At 40.2% G+C, this 16730-nt stretch overlaps 1 protein-coding gene across 2 annotated transcripts in view; it reads right to left on the reverse strand.

The window, feature by feature from the left end:
* Window positions 1–16730, reverse strand: part of JAM2 (junctional adhesion molecule 2) — an 82892-nt gene that overhangs the window by 7829 nt on the left and 58333 nt on the right. Inside the window, exons 3-8 of one of the 2 annotated variants that reach the window (XM_006063250.3) lie at window positions 14695–14802; window positions 13488–13640; window positions 8251–8453; window positions 5850–5949; window positions 3062–3169; window positions 1236–1251 (exon numbers count right to left, since the gene is read on the reverse strand). In XM_006063250.3, coding sequence (XP_006063312.1) covers window positions 1236–1251; window positions 3062–3169; window positions 5850–5949; window positions 8251–8453; window positions 13488–13640; window positions 14695–14802 — 688 coding nt within the window. Of the gene's footprint in view, window positions 1–1235; window positions 1252–2461; window positions 2521–3061; window positions 3170–5849; window positions 5950–8250; window positions 8454–13487; window positions 13641–14694; window positions 14803–16730 lie in introns of those variants that run through there. The other variant, XM_044939893.1, reaches the window with a different exon arrangement.

Consider the following 16730-nt stretch of genomic DNA (forward strand, 5'->3'; position numbering starts at 1 on the left):
AGTATCCCCCATCTGCTCTTGTCTAGATTATTTAGTCATTAACTAACTAGCCTCTCTGCTTCCTCCATGCTTTGTCACCTTTACAGTTTATTCTCAACAGAGCAGCCAGTGTGAGTTTTAAGAATTAGGTATGAAGATGCTACCTCTCTGCTCAAGGTTCTCCAGTGATGTCCCATCTTACTCAGAGCCGAAGCCAAACTTCTGCCGGGAAGAGCTGGCGTGTAATCTGTAATCTGCCCCCACTACACTACTGTGCTCACGCATGTCTTCCTCGAGTTGTTCTCACTCTGTTCCAACCACACTGATCCCCTTATTGTTCCTCAGGTACGCCAGGCACGCCCAGCCTTTCCCCTTGTTCTCTCCTTTCTGCTTGAACACGCGTCTGTCTCATGGTTATCTGCCTGGCTCCCTCCCTCCTTCAGACCTTTCTCAGATGTCCCCTCATCAGCGAGGCCCTCCCTAACCACCTATTTACAAGGACAATCTCCACTCCTCCCCTCCGCATTCTCTGTTCTCTAGCCTGCTTTATTTTTCTCCATTATACTTATCACAGTCTGACATACTGCTGAGCTCATATACTTATTTACTTTCCGCCTTCCTCCACTAGAATGTAAGCTCCATGGGACCAGAGGGGTTTTTTGGTCTAGTTTTTTCACTGCTGTGTTACCAGTCCCTAGGACAAGACTGGACACATAATTGGTATCCAATTAAATGTAAAATTGACTGCTAGAGAAAATTTTACTTGAACATTTTAAATTTAGAGAAACATAGAGAAAAAAGCTTTTTCAAGTAGTACTGTGCAAATGCCTAAGAAGTCAAACTAGTGACTATTTCTTCTCTGGTGGCTCAGACAGTAAAGAATCCGCCTGCAGTGCGGGATGCCTGGGTTTGATCCCTGGGTTGGGAAGATCTCCTGAAGAAGGGAATGGCAACCCACTCCAGTATTCTTGCCTGGAGAATCCCACGGACAGAGAAACCTGGCGGCCTACAGTCCATGGGGTTGCAAAGAGTCAGACACGACTGAGTGACTAAGCACAGTGCATTTCTCTTCTAAATAATTAAACATCATTGACAAGTAGGCATGAGGTGGGATGTGTTCCTTGATGAATCCAAGTCACTGCCCAAAGAATTAAACCCTCACAAATAACCCAACTTCCCACTTTTGACTTTAAACGGATAATTAACAAAAAAGCAGTTGATATGGGGGAAAGCATGCATTAAGAAAGTATACTTACTGGAAAGATGTTTCTTCTACAAAAGAATAAGTAAATATCATTAATATAAGAATTAATAGGGTATGATACAGATTCATATAAAAATGAGTTTGGAATTAATTCCTTGTTTTCAATTTTGATTCTCGCTTGCTGACATTTATACCTTCTAAATGGAGGGTTGGCAAACTTTTTATGTAAAGGCCCACAAGGTAAATATTTTAGGCTCTGTGGGCAAAGAGGTAAAACCAAGGATATTAAGTAGGTACTAATATAACAAAAGAGAAACAAATTTCCAAAAATTTTTATCAATGAACTAAGAAATCATAATAAAACGGAATCACTTTGCTGTACACCTGAAACTAACGTAATATTGTTAATCGACTGTACTCCAATGTAAGATGAAAAGTAAAAAAAACAAGCACATGCATTTTTTTTTGCCAAGCACTTACAGATTTTTTTCAAGTAACTTTCAAAAAACCCACTGAAATAAAAAAATAATAATCAAAATCTAGTAATACAGGTCAACTAATTAGAAGCATGGAATTCTTTTGGGGGGGATATTTTTCTTAATTGGTGTTCAACAGTAGTTCCTTCCCTTTTATCAGATCGATTGCAAAGTTTATTTGCAAAAAGTATTCTTAGCTTGTGGTCCATAGAAAAATCAAGTGGCAGACCAGATCTGGTCCATGAGTCAAAGTTTGCCAATCCTTTCTGAAATGCAAGTTCAAGAAAACAACTCTCCTAGAGAGGTTTTCTGTTAGATGAAAATGAGAGTAACATTCCTAGCTAATGAATTAATAATATTCATATAAAATCTTCAAGTAATTCATTATTTTAAGAAAAACTGTTTACCAAATTTTTAATAAAAACACTCGGACAGACATTCTCTGCAGGTAGAGGTAAGAGATGACAAGAATTTTAAAGAGCAATCTAATCGGTCTGTACTCCCATGGATGACCAGCAGGGGGACTCAGCCAGATTACATTACACTGGACTGGATTGAAACATGGTACAAAAGAACAGCTATTTATTAACTCACAGAGCCGTTATTTTTAATAACAGGGAATATCCTTGAAACCACACTCATGAAAACATTTTACAATACATATTTATAGGTATCATTAGAAACTTCCTTTAAATTTAAGTTTTATTTTGGTATAAAAAAATGTTTAAACCTAATTTCCAAAAGTAGTGTTCACCATAAAATGGCTAGGAGTAAAGAAATGCATTAAGAGAATAAAGCACTTAAAAATCTCATCCATTTACCTCAAACTTACTGTATCACCAAATAGGAGCTCCAAGAGACCTAAACCCGAAGAAATCAAAACCTCAGAAGCAACTATAATACTATAGGTTTCTAGTTTTTACTGAACAATTCTCTTCTAAATACATTTGTACTAAATGTGACATTTAACATTCCATTGTTCTACACTGATAAAACATTTCACAGATTTATTCCAATGAAATGTTTATCATAAAACTAGAAATTAATTTACATCTTAAGAAGCACAATTCCTAATTTAAAAGGATCTTAAATACATGTACATGTGCTATAAATACCCACCCACGTTGCATCTCTTGGTATTGCTGCACTATGCCACTCCAGGGTGCCTCACGTATTCTGTGGTGTTTCCTGAAATGTTGCGGTGAGACAGCTCTGTCTTTTCCTCCCTATGTTTGCCACGATGCTGCATGACTCACCTGAGTGTCATCTTGAACATTTCCTACTGCAGGAAAGTTAACCAAAAATATTCTCCAGAGTTTGTTAGAGCCTCTTAGGAGAAAGAGTGTCTCGGAAGAAAACTCAATATCCGCAGAAGTTTTCTAGCAAAGTGAAATTTACTTACTTGAAAAGTAGCCTTTCCTCTGAGCATAGCACACGCCAAGCCCACAGACAGAAATCACCAAGGCCACAATGACTACAGCTGCTATGATGCCACTTACGTTGAGGTCATCTGGAATGCAAAAGAATCCATTCATGAACTCGTGTCAAAAACATGGGCAGATGCAGTCCTTCAGTTGCAAAAGCTCAAAAAGCTCCCCTTTGTAGACACACCATAAACAACAGATGGTTTCATGCTCTTTAAGTCTGGTCAACTAACTCACTTACAGGACACGGTTCAAAATTGGCTGGAAATATTAACAGAGCTAAGTTTTATAAGAATCTGTTATATTTGAAAAAGTTCTATGATCCCGAAATAAAATACAAATATATGGCATTCTCTGGCATGCATTTGGAGACACAATAATCCATATGATTAAATATCAGGTTACAAGTGAACTTTAAAGTTCAGTGAGTTCAAGTATTCTCAATACTACCCACCTTATGCCTCACTACATACAAAATGTAGTAACACGTATGAAAATAGTGTGTTCTTTCTTTTTTTTAAAAAAAAAAAGCTGCGATAAAAGGAGGGTATCATTATTCAGGCCAAAAGGAACGGAGCCACGTGCTCAGTGTGAAGTAGGATCTTGTGGAGCTGTACAGTGAAGCAGCCTGGGAGTAACCAGCAAACCTGCGCTTCACTTTCTTCTACACTCAACAAAGCACTGATTTAGAGTAGTCAACAGATCTGGTTTTGGTGACAAGTTCTTGGTGAGAATTCAAAAAGAAAATTGGAAATGAGGCTTCATGAATTATGAATTTCCAAAGGTGTGAATTCCAAACCAAGACTGTGAAACATCTAGGATCAAGGGATGAACCTTAAACAAAGTAATTCTAACTTTTGAGTCAGCTTATACCAGAAAGTGTAGGTAACGTGGAAATCATGTTCAAATTAAAGTGATGCTTCTGGGACTGCAAGGACAGCCAACCAGTCCATCCTAAAGGAAATCAGTCCTGAATATTCATCGGAAGGATGATGCTGAAGCTGAAACTCCAAATTGTGGCTACCTGATGTGAAGAACTGACTCACTGGAAAAGATCCTGATGCTGGGAAAGATTGAAGGCAGGAGGAGAAGGGGATGACAGAGGATAAGATGGTTGGACCAACTCGACGGACATGAGTTTGAGTAAGTTCCGGGAGTTGGTGATGGACAGGGAAGCCTGGCATGCTGCAGTCCATGGGGTTGCAAAGAGTCAGAACCAAACTGAACTGAACTAGGAAAACACAAAATTCTAAATTTTATGTATTTATTTACTGCATGCTATGAAAACTAACTAGTATGTCAAAACTATGACTTCATAGATAATATTTCTTAAGATAAGGCTAAATTGATATTGACATTAAATACAAGCATTTAAAGAAAAGACAAAGGATGAATTTTTCTAATAACTGTAAAGCAGCATTGAGAGGATATTTTCTGATAATTTAAGCAAATGCTCATGTCTGACTATAAACGTTTAGCTTGTGAGTCAGTTAGGTGGATAGTATGTATACCTGAATTTCAAAAAGAGCTGGAATTCAAACTTGTGGAAATTAGAGTATACTACTGAATATCTTTACTTTAGGATATCCTGAAGTCTAATAGGAATGTTTTCTTAAAAAAAAAATGATGCTAAGAGTTAACTGTATACAAACAGTATGACTTACTGCCTACACATCTGCATACCTCAAAAAGCACTGAATAAATGAACTTCTGACCCCACAAAGCTGAAGACAACTTCCTGAATCAGGGGGAGCACTCAGCACTCTGCTTTAGGGTACAGCCTTCCAGAGTGACTTTTAACCCTGTGGGCACCATCTCCAGCTCATCCCTATTACACAACCATTTTCAAACAAATGACTTTCAAACAAGAAAGAATTAAAATATTTTATTACAAGTAAGACTGAAAAAAACTATCATGCTCACTCTGAAATTCATGCAATCTGAAAAGATTCTTGAATCCGAATTTTATTGGGCTCTAAGCTTATTTTATGTGACTTATATGAGTTATGTTTTACAGCAAACTAGATCCATAACTATATTCAACATGTCTTGGGAGTTCCCGGCTTGCCTAGTGGTTAGGACTTGCGCTTTCATTGCTGTGTCCCAGGTTCAGTCTCTGGTTGGGGAACTGAGATCCCGCAAGCCACAAGGCACAGTCAAAAGACCCCAAAAAACAACAACAAAAAAAGTCTTTTTAGTCTGTAATAAGTATAAACATAGTATTTTGGGGGACTGAAAAAATTAACAATTAAAATAGCCAATACTTAACAGTGCTCATAATTCATCAATGCCACCCTAACACTTTTGAATATTATTTTAATCTTCATACCAACCTTATGAGGACAGTATTTCACTATTTCCATTTTGGGGAGACTGAGGCACAGAGGTTAATTAACTTATTCAAGAGCATGCAGTTCATAAGTGGCAAAGCTGGAATTCAAATCCCTACTCCCAGTCCTTGACCCTGAGCACTTAACAACACTCTTGAGCTTTTGTTTGAAAGAGGATTGCTCAGCTGAGCATATTATTTCAATAATTATTCCAAAATCTGTAAAATACAATGATAAATATCCTTGGCTTGTTTGGAAGGTGGATTAAAACAGCATCTTTGCTTTTTTGTAATGTTATATCAAGCTGATTTAAAACATTCCCTCTGGTTTATCCTTCATGTGACGTAGCCTTTACCTATCTCTCGCTCCCTCCACTCTTAAATAACTGCGCATTCTAACTGCAAACTCTTTGTTCGTCCCAATATTTCGTGCTTACCTACTTGCATTCGTTTCCCAGGACACCTGCGATGTCCAACAGAATTACGGGCTTCACAGGAATATTCTCCACTGTCCATTTTTGAAACAGTATTAAATTGCTATTCGTGGAAGAAAAAAACATATCTTTAAGCAATAACTTTATTAGTAGACTCCTAAAAGAACTTCATGTAATATATGTGCCTAGAAACAATGAGGGTTTTGACCCCTTTGAAGCCTTTTCCTCTCTCTTCCCTACCCACTGTCCACATCCCTCTTCTTTCTGCATCTTTCAACATGGTGGGATAGAAAGCTTTCTCTTGTGCATTCTCACTTTATGGAATCGTCAGTCCCAAGAACCAGGCTCCTTTAAAGATAGTCACCATGAACTCAAAGCCAAGGTTTATGTGTAAATAATGTTAGACTGAAACCAAAAATGATCTTCCAGCACATGATAACTGGGGATTCAAAGGAAGCCGCTGTATGTCATCCATACGCTGGAGTCTTTGTTTTGCTCATTTCTCAGAAAATAACCCATCTTGGCTCTACCCTGGTGCACCCCTTTGACATCACAGATATTTCAAGGGTTGGGGCTGAGGAAAGCGAATCTATATCATTTCAGACTCGCCTTGGGGCTTTTCATCACCTGCTTTGAGAAGAAATAAATTTGCGAAGTAAATATAGCCAAGTGTGAAAGCAGGTTTTCTGCCCAGGTTCTCAGTGTAAAATCACTCAGACCTGCTGACTAAGGCTGCTGACTCAGAAAGGGCCAGGGCGTCCTTCCTTATTGAGCAATCACACCCACTGACATGCTGATCCTTCAGTCACTTTACCGATATACTTTATTAGTCACCAGAAGATCTAGGTTTTAAACGTTACTGCACACTTGCAGATTGAAGGGAGGAAAAGAAACATTATACTCTCTTAAAATTCATTAAAATTTTTATTACCATGCCTTCAAAACTTTCTCACAATGATTGTGGCAGTGATCCTGCACTGCTAAAAATGCAGCATTTTAAAACTGACCCATTACTTTGAATGAAAAAAAAAAGTTTCAGATTTAATGATCTTCTTTTACTCCCACCTCGACCCTAAAAAGTCAGAGACGAGACAGTAAAACACCTTTATTTATAAATGTCATTAACTCGAAAGAGCTTTTTTTTTAAAAATAGGTTTCCATCAATATTCCTGAGAAAAGCTTTTTGATCCATCAATCTGGACTAAAGCTAAAGTATTAGATATTCAAGTCACAGAGTTTTTGATGAGCTAGTCATGGCAGAGTTTAATGACAGACATCCTATCACATGCTGGCAACAGGCACTGTTCTCACATGGCTGGCACCGAGGTCAGGACATCCCCAAGTTTGATTTTTTTTTAAAGTTTTTATTATAGTACAGGCGATTTACAATGTTGTGCTAATCTCTAGTGTTCAATTATACATACATATAAATCTCTACCCCTTTTCAGAATCTTTTCCCTTATAGTTGATTACAAGATGTTGAATCCAGTTCCCTGTGCTATACATTAGGGCCTTGTTGTTTATCTATTTGATGTATAGTAGCTTTGTATCTGCTGATCCCAAACTCCTAATTTATCCTTCCCTTTCCCCTTTGGTAACCATAAGGTCCCTTTCTATCTCTGTGAGTCTGTTTCTGTTATAAGTTCATTTGTATCGTGTTTTAGATTCCACATGTAAATGATGTCATATGATATTTGTCTTTATTTCACTTAGTATGATAATCTCCAGGTCCACCCATGTTGTTGCAAATGGCATTATTTCACACACACATACACACACATATATATATACACATCACATCTACTTTATCCATTCATCTGTTGGTGGACATTTTGGTTGCTTCTACATTTTGATTACTGTAAACAGTGCTTTATAAACACTGAGGTGCATGTATCTTTTCAAATTAGTTTTCTCGGGAAAACTATATGCCCCATGACATCGCTGGGTCATATAGTAGCTCTATTTTTAGTTTTTTAAGGAATCTCCATACTGTTTTCCATAGTGAGTGAACCAATTTACATTTCCACCAATGGTGTAGGAGAATTCCCTTTCCAAGAGAGTTTTCATACATTTAGTGTAAATGCATATAGTATAAATATGAGACTACACTTGGTACCTTTCCAGGCCTGATCCGTCATCATGACTGCATCTCAGTCATGCCTCAGGCCCTTGGTGCCAAGCTCTGTGTGCCCAGCTCCCCAGTCCTCTGTTTTGTCTTCTCATCCCCTATGGCGGCGTTTTCCATCACTTCTCTGTGTGAGTGGCTCCATCCTTCCTGCTCCCCTTTCCTCTCTCTACTTAATAAGCAACAGTATCAGCCCTCTACTCACATTATTTTAGTTCTAATAATTTCTTTTTCCCAAATGCAAGACAGTTATTAGGCCAATGCTTAAAATGACCTTACCAGAGTTCCAGATTTTGGATTCATTGTGTATGAGCTGTTGGTGATTTGGGAGCCAAGTTTTGGATTCTCTGACAAAGGGACGCCGTTCTTAAACCACGTGTATTCAGGAGCTGGGTTGCCTTCTTTGTCCTGACATCGCAGCTCTACCACAGTTCCACGCAGGGCAGAATTGGGCACTTCACATGATGGAACTGCCGGAGCCACTGAAGGTTGGACGTCAAATGGCATTGGTTATTTACAAGCTGAAGAAGTATATTAACAGCCCGGTAAAGATGGACTTATTGGACATCTGTGATAGAGACTGGTTACTATTCAAGAGACTCACTTCCTTTCTTCACTAGCACACAGCCAGGCCACACTTGCCAGACCCCTCGCAGCCAGATGGGGTCACATGCATGAGTTCTAGCCAATGGAATACATGCTATTCCCAGTCTTGACCTAGAAAAACTTCCTGTATGATTCTCCATTCCTTCCTTCCTTCTAAAATGGAGCAGGACCCTATGGTCCTTGCCCCCGCCCCCATCTCCCGCCCCATGTCCTTTGCCTGCCTTTTTTTGTAATTGAAGGATAATTGCTCTACAATATTGGTTTGATTTTTGCCATGCATCAACATTGGGGCTTCCCTGGTGGCGCTAGTGGTGAAGAACTCATCTGCCAATGCAGGAGAAGTTAGAGACACCGGTTCGATCCCTGAGTCGGGAAGATCCCCTGGAGGAGGACAAGGCAATCCACTCCAGTATTCTTGCCTGGACAGTCCCCTGGACAGAGGAGCTTGGTGTGCTACAGTCCATAGGGTCACAAAGAGTCGGACATGACTGAAGTGACTTAGCACGCATGCATACATCAACATGAAACAGCCATAGGTATACATATGTCCCCTCCCTCTAGGTTGTTACAGAGCCCCAGTTTGAGTTACCTGAATCATACACTCTGCCTGCCTTTTGTCTGTGGAAAAAATTTAGTCAAAGAGTAAGTTTAATCAGAGAAGTGAGAAAATGCAGAAACAAAGGAAAACAGTCAAAAGAGACCAAATAACAACAGTTTAGTCATTAAGCATAGTCGAGGACCTTCATTTCTTCTGAAGGGCTACAGATAATATTCTGAGCCATAGACTGTCTTATAGATACTGAAATCCCAGATGGAGAAGCTAACTCATGATGCCCAGACTGTAGCTGCCACAATTCTGAGAACTGGCCTCAAGAAATGGAAACAAACTATCCTGGAACTGAAGATTGTACCTAAAACTATCAAGATGTTGCTGATCAGACCACCAATGACCAATCTCAAGATGACTGTCAGAGCTGACTGTGCTGTTTCTGCATGTAACACAGTCCTCTGTCTATAAAAGCTCTCACCCCTTGATTGTTGGGGGGTGAGGGCAGTTGGGCTCCGGACAGGGACGCCCCCTGCCCCTGTCCCCAGCATTGCCAGTATCCAAAATAAAGCACACTTTCCTTTCCACCAGGGCTTCCTTTGTGACTCAGCTGGTAAAGAATCCACCTGCAATGCGGGAGACCTGGGTTCAATCCCTGGGTTGGGAAGATCCCCTGGAGAAGGGAAAGGCTACCCATTCCAGTATTCTGGCCTGGAGAATTCCATAGACTGTATAGTCCATGGGGTCGAAAAGAGTCAAACAAAACTGAAAGACTTTCACTTCACATCACTTCCTTTCCAGCAACCTGGCCTCTTGAATGGCTTTTGAGGGGCGAGCAGTGGGACCTGGGTTTGGTAATACTCCTACCCCTCCCACTACCAGCTAGGTGTCAAGACCTATGGTGACCTCAGAAAGCTATGTATCGAGGATGTTAGTCTTGCATTAGCTTGGATCTCTACTGATTTGGAATCTCCCTGCAATGTGGGAGACCTGGGTTCCATCCCTGACTTTGGGAAGATCCCCTGGAGCAGGGAATGGCAACCCACACCAACCCAACCACATTCTTGCTTGAAGAATTCCATGGACAGAGGAGCTTGATGGGATATAGTCCATGGAGTTGCAAAGACTATTATTATCTATTATTTATCTATTATCTATCTAACTATATTACCTATTATCTATCTGTCTATTATATATTACAACTATTATTATCTCTGTCCCCAACCGTTTAGACCTGACTTACATGAGGGAAGAAACTTCTATTATGTAAGCCTCTCACTGAGAGTTCAAGGGTTACCTGTTACAATAGGGAGCACAACATTAGCTACTACAACAATTACTCTTTTTTAGATAAACAATCTCTACTTTCCCCCTCACCAATGGTTTTAATGTATTATTATCAACTATATTCAAAGTCAAAGCTGAGAATATTTTCAGGACCAGTACTCAAACAAAAATCCTTTTCAGGCCAAGAAAGAAAATACCTGTGTTAGTGTTATTCTAGGGTTCTATCCTATTCCTGGATTTAAGGAAAGTCTGGTTTAAAGTCAAGTCAAATTTGTAAAGTAAACCAGACTTTCCTTAAATCCAGGAAAACCCAGAGCTGTCTGTGTAGGCAGAATTCAACACGGTCCCCCAAGTTCCCAGGCCCTGGTGTGTATACACTTTCTCTCAGTTATTCAACCAAACACAAATGTAGGTCCTACTCTGAAGGGGTCTTAGAGTTGTAATTAAGGTTGCAAATCTGTCTTTAAGGGAAGGGAGATTGCATAGATGGTTCTGCCCTAAGCACATGACCTCTTAATTTTTTTAATTAGCTTTTATTGGGGCACAGTTGCTTTATAATGTTGTGTCAGTTTCTACCGTACAGCAAAGTGAATCAGCTATCAGTTCAGTTCAGTCGCTCAGTCATGTCCGACTCTTTGCGACCCCGTGGACTGCAGCACCCCACGCTTCCCTGCCCTTCACTACCTCACGGAGTTGCTCAAACTTATGTCCATTGAGTGACTGATGCCATCCAACCATCTCATCCTCTGTAGCCTCCTTCTCCTCCTGCTCTCAATTTGCCAAACATCAGGCTCTTTTCCAATGGGTCAGTTCTTAAATCAGCTATGCATATATACATATATCCCCTATTTTTCAGATTTCCTTCCCATTTAGGTCATCACGGAGCCTTGAGCAGAGTTCCCTGAGCTACGCAGTAGATGCTCATTCGTTATTTTCAATTTCCTTCTTTTTCACTTGTGCTTTGCAGCATGTGGGATCTTAGTTCCCCAATCAGGGATGGAACCCTTGCTCCCTGTGGTGGAAGTGCAGCGTCTTAACCACTAGACCACCAGGGACCAGTCCCACATGATCTCTTTAAAAAAGTAGTTTTCTCTGGTTAGTCACAGAATGGAAATCAGACATTCAAAACACAAGAAGGATTCAACATGCTTTTGTTAGGTTGTAGATGGACAGGCCAAGGAATGTGGTGGCTGCAGAATTGAGTGTGGCCCCAGCTGACAGCCAGCATGGGGTGGCGACTTCAGTTCTACAACTATGTGTTCACCAACCAGGTGGTTTAGTGACTCTGTAGTGTCTGACTCTTTGTGATCCCACACTGTAGCCTGTCAGGCTCCTCTGTCCATGGGATTTTCCACACAAGAATACTGGAGTGGGTTGCCATTTCCTTCTCCAGGGGATCTTCCCCACCCAGGGATTGAACCTGGGTCTCCTGCATTGCAGGTGGATTCTTTACCAACTGGGCTACCAGGGAAGCCCAATCATAAAGCAAGTGAAATCTGCCAATGAGCATGAACGAGGTTGGCAGCAGAGTTTTCTCCAGAACCTCCAGTCAAGAATTGAGCCCAGCTGACTCCTTGATCTCAGCCTTGTGATAGATACCCTGGGTAGAGAACCCAGCCACACAGTGATAGGCTTCTGATCTACAGAACCATGAACTAATAAACAGGTGGGTTTTTAAAATGTTTTTATTTACTTATTTGGCTGAGCTGAGTCTTAGTTGTAGCATGTGGGATCGTCAACCTTCATTACAGCATACAAACTCTTAACTGCGGCATGTGGGATCTAGTTCCCTGACTAGGGCCCCCTGCATTGGGAGCGTGGAGTCTTAGTGACTGGAATACCAGGGAAGTCCCACATGGGTGGTATTTTAAACTGCTAAGTTTGTGATCATTTATTATGTAGCATCAGAAGACTAATACACCAGCTGAATCTCCTGCAAGATTTTCTGAATTAAATTTCTTCTGGAACAGTACATCATTAGTACTTTAGAAACAGCCTACATATAGTAGAAAAAGGAAGAGGAGTTACTTTATTCTCTTTGCTTGACAGTTTATAGTGACATCTAAGAGAAGAATGGATCAGTTCCTCCACCAGTGATCATCATGCGCAGTTACCATCTATCAGTGCATCTTAGAGTAACTAATTGTACTGGCTTTGCATTTAACCTTATCAGGATCCAAATATTGGTCCAGACACTAGCTGTGCAGCCCTGGAAAATCACTTAACATCTATATATTCATCCATAAAAAACAGGTTGTCAGTGGTAAAATTGCACACTTGAAAGAGCCTAACACATACTACCTGCACAATAAATGCTAATTTCTTTTCTTACCAGAATAACTTCTATACTCCCCCAGCCTATAGTTTCTAAAAAGTCTATTTTATTGAAGTATATTTGATTTACAATGTTGTGTTAATTTCTGCTGCGCAGCAAAGTGATTCAGATACACATACATATAATCACTGTTTTTCATATTCTTTTCCAATATGGTTTATCACAGAAGACTGAATATAGCTCCCTGAGCTATAGAGTAGGATCTTGTTCATTAGACATATGATAGTTTGCATCTGCTAATTCCAATACTTTTTTGTTTTATTGCTTTTCTATCAGCTCACTTGAGACTATTTTATATAATAAGAGAATCACTACATATGCTGAAAGTGACTGAAAAATAAACTCTTGAGGAAAATGCTTCTATGTACAGTGTAGGATCCCCTGGAGAGGGAAATGGCAAACTGCTCCAGTGTTCTTGCCTGAAAAATCCCATGGACAGAGGAACCTGGTGGGCTACAGTCCATGGGGTCGCAAAGAGTCAGACACGACTGATCACGCATGCACACAGTGTAGGATCATTAAGATTTACCCCAGTCGTAACTGGAAAGAGACTTTGTCATAATGAAGTAGTAACAGTAAAATGTCAGCAGCCAGTGAGGTGAAGAGGCTGCAACCGGGAAGGTGGTGCTGGAGTCCACCTTTATAACTTTACTCCCTGGGGCCCTGCGTTGCCTCACTGCTCTGGAGCTGGGTGAGGGGATAAGGGCGGGAACAGTAACCACACATACACAAGCACATCACCTAATACTTCTAGAGTGACCGTATCCTCTTCCAGGTTTTGACCTTGTTCCGATGGGGCACTAACTTCACAACGATATTTCCCGGCATCGTTTCTTGTAACATTTTTGATCCGTATGCTGAAATCTATCATCTCAGCTCGATCCTTAAAATCACCTTTTAGAAAAAGAAGACAATGATGTTAATAATGAGGCAATAACTTTCTATACACTACCTTCTTCTAATCACTTTGTTCAGTAACCACTGCATTTATTTTCCTATTAATAAACTCAATTTAAAACCTTAAAAATTGTTTATGAGTGCTGCTATTTCTAATTTCTTTTTTTTTGTTTGTTTAAAATCTTATACTGTCACAAAAGAACACTCAGTTCTAACCACTGGATTATTTTGAACTAAATCCCAGCATCATTGCATTGTATCTATCATTATCAACACTTTAAAAGCTCACTATATATTCAACAAGAAGATCAGGGAGTATAAAGAAATGTGCAACAAAAAATTTTATAAAGAAAACACTGGATAGAGGTGGTCATATTTACCTTCCCCTAAGTGCCAACCAGGAGTTGGTGATGGACAGGGAGGCCTGGCGTGCTGCAATTCATGGGGTCGCAAAGAGTCGGACATGACTGAGCGACTGATCTGATCTGAAGTGCCAACCCCCTAAGCTTCTCAGTGATGACCTAGCTTTCTGGATCACCCGGAAATAGGGTAAAGTTATTACTAAAATTGAGCAGCGACCCTCCATCCCAACCCCACACCATCTTTTCTTCCATTCTGTCAAGAATTTAATCTACCGGACCAGCAAAAACAACTGTTATCTTACATCCTCTAGGAGTGAGATGAAAAATGAGCAGTCCAGAGCCTCCATGGAGTTCACCCACTTCTATTCTGTCCTCTGTTTTTGCTGTTCTGTTTTGGGTCTTGGTTTCTCCTGGTTTCACATCACACTTGGAGAAGGAAATGGCAGCCCACTCCAGTACTCTTGCCTGGAAAATCCCATGGACAGAGGAGCCTGGTAGGCTACAGTCCATGGGGTCCCAAAGAGTCGGACATGACTGAATGACTTCACTTTCACTCTGCTGGTTTCACATCACACTTACAGAAACACATTCTCAGTCACTAGCCACGTCCTGTTCTCGTTGGTGAATCAAAGGGTCTGGGGTATGTGGCGCTCTCTTTCTCTCACCTCATTGAGTCTCCAACTTCTTACCTTGAAGAGCCTGTTGATAGTAGACAAAGGAAACACCGCGCCCCAATTTCTTCCACTCCAATCTGGAGGAAACGGTCTTCTTTGGGTATTTACAGGCTAAAATAGCCTCTAGAAACAACAAAAAATATTTGTTTTCTAACTGTTCCTCTGAGATTATATTTTACTTAATAGATTTTAAACAGCCTTATTCTTTTATCCACTCATTCATTCATTTATTCATAAATTTCCTCATCAGGTACCAAGCTGGCTTAATTTAAAGGTGGATGGAAAGCTCTGAAATTCTTTAGCAAAATAATTTTGTGTCACACCGCTACTTTTGCTAGTTCTTGAGCCTCAGTTCCCATCTGTAAAATAAGACAGTACCTCATAGAGTTGTTGAGTCTTCATATACAAATGGGCTTCCCTGGTGGCTCACACAGTAAAGAATCCTCCTGCAATGCAGGAGGCCTGGGTTCGATCCCTGAGTTTCGGAAGATTCCCCAGAGAAGGGAAAGGCTACCCACTCCAGTATTCCTGCCTAGACAATTCCATGGACAGAGGAGTCTCACGGGCTACAGTTCACTGGGTCGGCAAAGAGTCAGACAACTGAGCAACACATTTTCACTAATACAATAATAGATGCAAAGCACACAGGCCTGGATGTAGCAAGTCCTTTACAGAAAGGGCTATGATTAATTAACTCTTTCTCTCCCATCTCGGTCTTCAAAGAGTTTAGAGCCCAGGAGAAGAGGCAGATAAGATGCTGGGGTTCCGGTGATGAGTGCCAGGATGGAGGTCAGTAGTAGATGCTTCACACCTACTGCCTGAAAAAGGCACACTTGGCCCAGCCCAGGTCACGGTATGGAGCTTCAGATGGCCCCTCAGCACGTTACCTTCTCACCCAGCACCCTTTGATAATCTTTTCTGTGAGTACACGAATACCAACCCAACATGGTCTCCAAATAAATCGGTGACTCCTACCCTTCATCTCAATCCAGAAAAAATATAAAAAGTTTTAATCCAGGCCTCAGGTCTAACCGCCTCAATGTAGCTCCCCAGGGTCACATCACCACAGGGAATTTACTGCACTTATGTCATAAAGGAATTCCAGGAACTACCCAAGGCGCCCTCTCTTTTAACTGTCCGAACAAGACGACAGGGAGGAAAAAACCAGTGCCCGCCTACCAACTGCTTCAAGTTGCACAAATGGAAACCTCTAGTCCTGCGCATTTTTAAAGGATGTTTCAACCAGGCTCTCCAGAGTGTCAACTTCATAATTCTTTTTGGTTTTTTTTTTTAATTTTTATTTTACATTGGGATATAGCTTACCATATTGTGTTAGTTTCAGGCACACACAAAGCAATTCAGTTACACATGTATATGTATCTATTCTTTTTCAGATTCTTTTCCCATATAGGTTATTACAAAGTATTAAGCAGCATTCTCCTCAATTTCTTATTTCTGAAACTTTTTTCCTTCACAGTATATTATAGTTGGACCTAAAAAACACTATATTTAACTAGAAGAGAAACTATACTAAAAAATCCTTTCTATATCTCTGATGCCATTAAAAATTATTTCAAGATGTTAAATGATATGATAGATTAAAAAAGCATACTTGTATTTACATTACATATTCTATTAAAAATATACACATAGATAGGAACAAAAAACCTACATGAATATGTATGAAAATATTAACCCAGCAATGATTTTTATGTGACAGAAGTATGATTTTTCTGTTAAATGTAGTGTCTACATTTTTTTCTTGTTCCACACACATTGCTAGAAATATAGACATAGAATAACAGGTTATGGCAAATAAAAAGTAGGACAGAGAAAAGAAAGAGGAGAAAACAATCTGAAAGATGTTTTGAAGGATGTCTAAAGTTTTAAAAGCAGGGTTTATATTACAAACAGACATCATTTTAGAGACATGTTTACAAGTATGCTAGACAGCCAAATGTGTGCCGAGGGACGTGTCTGAGGAAACACAGCTCTGTTCTGTTGATTAAGGAGAATGGGCGGTGGCCTTCCGGAGTCTTGAGTTTCAGATA

This window comes from Bubalus bubalis, chromosome 1 (genome assembly GCF_019923935.1).
Source record: "Bubalus bubalis isolate 160015118507 breed Murrah chromosome 1, NDDB_SH_1, whole genome shotgun sequence".
Classification (NCBI taxonomy): Eukaryota; Metazoa; Chordata; class Mammalia; order Artiodactyla; family Bovidae; genus Bubalus; species Bubalus bubalis.